A 6,425-nucleotide genomic window follows, 5' to 3' on the forward strand; every position below is an offset into this window, starting at 1 on the left:
AGTTGGCATAGAACTACAAAGTGTTGTAGTGCGTCAAATTATTCCAAAGTATGACAATGTAAAAACGCTCACCTGTCAAATTTTTCCAAAAGACAGTCTGGCCTTTCATTAGAGATTGGGAAATATTTTATCTCCAAAAGCTCCTCCTGTAAGAAGAGAAAGATTATGTTAACCCAAGTCCATGAAACACTCCACAAAGGTGCGCAGCTATCGATTTATACTAGCCATGCATTTCCAAATTACCTTTGTGTATCTGTAAGGGGATGGTCCTGTTGATTCCTTGACCACCTCTGTGTCGCCATTCTCCTGCACCTCTACACAAGCATCCTTTTCCATGACTATTTCAGGGGGCCAAACGAATGTATAGCTTCTGTTTTAAGATCTTAATAGTGTACCTGTTAAAAAACGACATACTGTTATGACATAACCCACACAGGCCTACCTACCAAAAGTTTACAATTCATAACCCTAAAAGTGAATTCTATATTGGCGAGGACGCCACTACTGAAAAAGTCTGAATAAAGACTGATATTCTTGTGTAGTAATTTCGAGAAAATATAAAAAAGCAGCACGCAAAGATACATCCCTTTCCTAGCACATTAACGCTAGATATTCGACGTGGCCTGGTGATAAAATCCGACTCTCGACCAACTTGCCAAACTAAGCAGGTCTGGCAACAAGTCATCCATCCATACCTGAACGGCACAGCCAGGTGGCGATTAACCTTCCCAAGCGAGCTAATGACGGCAATCACCAATTTGTAAGTCGCTCTGGATAAGAGCGTAGCCTAAATGATGTAAATGTAATTAGGTAGCCAAATTACGTTGGCAAGCTAGGAAATTGGCGATCATTAGTTAGCAAGCTAGATAATTGAAAGTTGACACTATCAATCAACTGGAAGTAGCCAGCTAAATTACTAAATCTAAGTTACTAAATCACTAAGAGTTAGACAAATGTAAGCTGACTCACTAGCTAAAATGTGTAGCTAATTAGCTAGCTGCATCAAATATTCGATGAATGGCTAACAATTAGCTAAACGTTAGCTAGCTACCTAGTTAGTTCAGTTACACGACCGTTGGTGTTGTGTTTGGTTTACTTGGTAGCTAACTAACGCTAGTTATGTAGCTGGCCAACTAGTTAGTATACTTAGATGCCAAAACGTTGTTAAATTGAGCTAGCTAGCCTGAACGCCGACTTGTTGTGGGATAATTTGATAGCTAAGTTACCCAACTAACGCGTTAGTGTTCACCAATTCAATTGATAAAACGCCGAGTACATAGTCAAGTAACATTAATCAAACAAACACGCCAACATAAGTCACTCTGCATAAGTTCCAGATAATTATACATGTAAAAGGTAACCATTCACTTACAATTATGTTTAGAAACCGTATGAAGCCGACAGATGTTAGCTAGCTAGCTAACCTAGCTCTATGGCTAGTTAGCCAGCTAGCTAGCTGGGGATAAAGCCTTCCAATAAGTGCAAGTTTTTCTAACTAGCTAGGGTAGTTATTTCATCAAAGAGGCAACACCCGTGATATTTCTACGAACACAAATCCAACAGTATACTGGCGTCTTATATTGTCGTAGTAGACTTCTCTTCGTTCTATGTTTCGTCGTAGCAGCGATTTTGCTCTCATCACTGCTTAGTTCGGAACGAATCCTTCGTAGGCTTGATTATATAGTGCCCATCACAAATGCCTTGCGCAACTATTTCGAAATATTATAAATAATTTCTTCAAACCATTACTGTCTTTAACAATGTATATTTTGGCTGTGAAAATAATGAATATGTATTTAGATAAAATATCAACGGCTGCTTGTCTTTTATGAGTGAGTCATTTCATATCAGGCATTCTGTATGGTCAGCTAATTGTTGTCATTCCAAAGCGGAGCGATGAAAGTTGATAATGTTCATACTTTCAATGCTTTTTTAAAAACAAACTAGCCCTTTCCTTGATTGCTAATTTGACACGTAGGCCTGGCCAACTCAACACATCCACCTTTTTATTTCTTAGTAAATTATACCAGTACCCTGTCATGTTAGGGTAAAATTCGCTGTGCTTTACAGCACTCTGAACTGAACGTGTGTTTGTTCATGCAGTCACTGTTGGTTTGTACCGAGCAAGTTTGTAAGACAGCATGCGGTCACTGAATAACAAGGGTGCCACCATAAAGATCCGCATCTTTATTTCAATGGGTATGACAGAAGCACCAAACGTTTTGTTAAAAATAAATTAACTTGTTCCCACAAAGCTGGCCAACTTCAACATGATTTCGGTAAAGCTCTGTCTCATCCCATTGGTTTCTTCTTCACCACTAAGGAAGAAGAAACTTCATGATTGGACGGACAATGAGCCTCTCAGCTGATCAAAGGTTGTGCGCGGGGCAACTGCAAAATATAGACCTCTGAGAAACCAGCAAGAATAAGCAAGACCAAGGCCATGACCTCGGCGATTTCCCTTCAAAACAAAAGTCCCTCAACGAATTTGGTAAAAAATTATAGAAATTGTCGAAAATCGTAAAATTTTATTAGGGAATGTTAGCAGACTTTGAATTTTGTTTAACAATATCAAAACAGGATTTAGGCCAATTAGCTTGAATGCAGTATGTTCTTCATATTGGACATACATATTGCACCGTACATAATTGCCTGAACGTTGTGTAGCAGTAAAAGGGGGCGTCCATTCTACTCAGGAGCATTTCTAGTTTCCAAATCCACAGAGTTTACACCCCAAGGAGTGTCGTTTCTCAGTTTGCTGCCCTTAAAGAGTTGCCAATCAGCTTAATCCAACACTGTTTTCACATTGGTTATACAGTACATTTGGAAAGTATTCAGACCCCTTCACTTTTTCAAAATTTTGTTATGTTAAAGCCTTACTCTAAAATTGATGAAATTGTCCCCCCCTCAATCTACACAAAATAACACATAATGACAAAGCAAAAACTGTTTTTTATAAATTTTTGCAAATGTAATACAAATAAAAAACGGAAATATGACATTTACATAAGTATTCAGACCCTTTACTCAGTACTTTGTTGAAGCACCTTTGGCAATGATTACAGCCTCGAGTCTTGGGTATGACACTACAAGCTTGGCACACCTTTATTTGGGGAGTTTCTCCCATTCTTCCCTGCAGATCCTCTCAAGCTCTGCCAGGTTGGATGGGGAGCGTAACTGCACAGCTATTTTCAGGTCTCTCCAGAGATGTTCGATAGGGTTCATGTCCGGGCTCTGGCTGGGCCACTCAAGGACATTCAGAGACTTCTACCGAAGCCACTCCTGCGTTGTCTTGGCTGTGTGCTTAGGGTCGCTGTCCTGTTGGAAGGTGAACCTTCGTCCCAGTCTGAGGTCCTGAGCGCTCTGGAGCAGGTTTTCATCAAGGATCTCTCTGTACTTTGCTCCATTAATCTTTCCCTCGATCCTAACTAGTATCTCTGTCCCTGCCACTGAAAAACATCCCCACAGCATGATGCTGCCACCACCATGCTTCACCGTAGGGATGGGATTGGCCAGGTGATGAGCTGTGCCTGGTTTCCTCCAGATGTGATGGTTGGCATTCAGGCCAAAGAGTTCAATGTTGGTTTCATCAGACCAGAGAATCTTTTTTCTCATGGTCTGAGAGTCCGTTAGGTGCCTTTTGGCAAACTCCAAGCGGGCTGTCATGTACCTTTTACTGAAGAATTGCTTCCGTCTGGTCACTCTACCATAAAGGTCTGATTGGTGGAGTGCTGCAGAGATGGTTGTCCTTCTGGAAGGTTCTCCCATCTCCACAGAGGAACTCTGGAGCTCTGTCAGAGTGACCATCGGGTTCTTAGTCACCTCCCTGACCAAGGCCCTTCTCCCCCGATTGCTCAGTTTGGCTGGGCGGCCAGCTCTAGGAAAAGTCTTGGTGATTCCAAACTTCTTCCATTTAAGAATGATGGAGGCCACTGTATTCTTGAGGACCTTCAATGCTGCAGACATTTTTTGGTACCCTTCCCAAGATCTGTGCCTCGACACAATCCTGTCTCAGAGCTCTACGGACAATGCCTTCGACCTCATGGCTTGGTTTTTGCTCTGACATGCACTTTCAACTGTGGGACCTTATATAGACAGGTGTTTGCCTTTCCAAATCATGTCCAATGATGATCAATGGAAACACGATGCACCTGAGCTCAATTTCGAGTCTCATAGCAAAGGGTCTGAATACTTATGTAAATAAGGTTTTTCTTTTTTCTTTTTTTATACATTTGCAAAAAATTATAAAAACACAAATACAGAAAGTTTGTGGGGGGCCCCTGGATACTATATCCCTGGAGACTGTATGGTACAAATATAGCACTGTACCGGAAAAACTATAAATTGTGTCCATAAAACCAGAGTCCAGTCTGCACTTTTGTATTGTAACTTTAATTCCCTGCTGACTGACTAATTCAGGACTATATCTTAATTACAAAGGAATAAATTAACTATTTTAGCTTACTCTTTGTTAGTTTCCAGTATAAAATAAAACACCATTCCATACCAGACTTGCACTCTTGACTTGGAGATGTCAAATTCCTACTATTAGCAGGTGATTAGGTGAGAAGCTAACTGCTAAGGGGTGCAGAGCGAATTGAGGAATCTGGGAGAAAGAGAGCGCGCTTGTTTGAAATGGAGAAGCGTTGCGGTAGCTATTGATAAAGAAGAACATCAACGACGAAGCAGCTGCTGGTTCGTGCTGATTGTACGGAGATTGTGACAGCCGGTTAAATGGCGTCCCTTGACAAGGCAAGAACAAGATGTATATCAGGAGAAGTGCAGTATTATCATAATGAGACGTATACTTGGAATACGGAGGAGGAATGGAGGGGAAAAGAGAGGGAGGAAGAGGGTGAGCTTGAGTCGGTTAAAAATGGCGGGAAAAAGGGAGATGGTTTGTTAAAGAAGAATGGTAGAAAGTGTAAGCAGAGTGAGTTGAAGACAGGAGGAGAAATGGAAGTGAATGAGGGCGAAGTATCAGAGGTGGTAGGTGTGGTGAAGTTCTCGGAGCCCGAGGCTTGCACCGAGGGTCAGGATAAAGATGAGTCTGTGATAGTAGGAGTGATGTTTTTGGAAAAAGTGGACCCTTGCCTTTTGGCTGATCCATTTGTGGTTTCAGGGTGGGTGAAAACAGAGTTGGGTGCTGTGGAATCGGTGAGGGTAACCAGAAGTGGTCTTGTGATAATTGTTTGTGTTTCTGCTGGTCAGAGGGAGCAGGCGCTCCGTGTTAAACTAATGGGGGCAAGAGATGTGAATTGTTTTGCTCTCAAGAAAAGGGAGCCATTGAAAGGAGTGATTACTGGGGTAGCGGTAAATGTGAAAGCTGACCAACTAAAGGTGAAGATTCCTGGTGTTTGTGATGCTCGTTGTTTGGTGCGATGCAGACAGGGTGGCGTGAGTGGAGAAACAGAAGAGTCATTGTCTGTTCTTTTGAGTTTTAATGTTGAGTCTTTGCCCGACAAAGTGATGTTAGGATATATAAGTTATCATGTATGAGCATTTGTGCCGAATACATTACGTTGTTACAGGTGTCAAGCTTATGGACATGTGGCAGCAGTGTGTAGGAGGGAGGTTCCTAGGTGTGAGAAGTGTGCAGAAGGGCATGAGACAAAGGAATATGTAGCATTGGGGAAAGTAGTGGTATGTGTTAATTGTAGGGGTGCCCATGGGTCTGGGGATCAGAAATGTCCCGTGCGAGAGAGGCAGGTTGAGGTTTCCAGGGTTAGAATAGTGCAGAAGTTGTCATATGCTGAGGCAGTGAAGAAAGTAGAGGAAGATGGGTCAAGGGGGAGGGATCCTGAGAGGAGTGGTGTGAGTAGTAGATCTGTACCAGTACATAGGGATAAACCAACAACATTACATTTACATTTACGTCATTTAGCAGACGCTCTTATCCAGAGCGACTTACAAATTGGTGCATTCACCTATAGCCAGTGGGATAACCACTTTACAATATATATATATATTTTTAAAAAATTGGGGGGTGGGGTAAGGGGGGGTAGAAGGATTAGTTTATCCTATCCCAGGTATTCCTTAAAGAGGTGGGGTTTCAAGTGTATCCGGAAGGTGGTGAGTGACTCCGCTGTCCTGGTGTCGTGAGGGAGCTTGTTCCACCATTGGGGTGCCAGAGCAGCGAAAAGTTTTGACTGGGCTGAGCGGGAACTGTGCTTCCGCAGAGGTAGGGGGGCCAGCAGGCCAGAGGTGGATGAACGCAATGCCCTCGTTTGGGTGTAGGGACTGATCAGAGCCTGAAGGTACGGAGGTGCCGTTCCCCTCACAGCTCCGTAGGCAAGCACCATGGTCTTGTAGCAGATGCGAGCTTCAACTGGAAGCCAGTGGAGTGTGCGGAGGAGCGGGGTGACGTGAGAGAACTTGGGAAGGTTGAACACCAGACGGGCTGCGGCATTCTGGATGAGTTGTAG

At 42.9% G+C, this 6,425-nt stretch overlaps 1 protein-coding gene across 1 annotated transcript in view; it reads right to left on the reverse strand.

Annotated features, from left to right (window-relative positions):
• eif4enif1 (eukaryotic translation initiation factor 4E nuclear import factor 1) overlaps nucleotides 1–1,668 on the reverse strand; it is a 33,053-nt gene extending 31,385 nt beyond the window's left edge. Inside the window, exons 1-3 of the mRNA XM_045223796.1 lie at nucleotides 1,373–1,668; nucleotides 244–395; nucleotides 73–146 (exon numbers count right to left, since the gene is read on the reverse strand). Coding sequence (XP_045079731.1) covers nucleotides 73–146; nucleotides 244–336 — 167 coding nt within the window. The 5' untranslated portion in view covers nucleotides 337–395; nucleotides 1,373–1,668. The remainder of the gene's footprint in view (nucleotides 1–72; nucleotides 147–243; nucleotides 396–1,372) is intronic.
• Between the last annotated feature and the right edge of the window lie 4,757 nt (nucleotides 1,669–6,425).

This window comes from Coregonus clupeaformis, chromosome 12 (genome assembly GCF_020615455.1).
Source record: "Coregonus clupeaformis isolate EN_2021a chromosome 12, ASM2061545v1, whole genome shotgun sequence".
Taxonomy (NCBI): domain Eukaryota; kingdom Metazoa; phylum Chordata; class Actinopteri; order Salmoniformes; family Salmonidae; genus Coregonus; species Coregonus clupeaformis.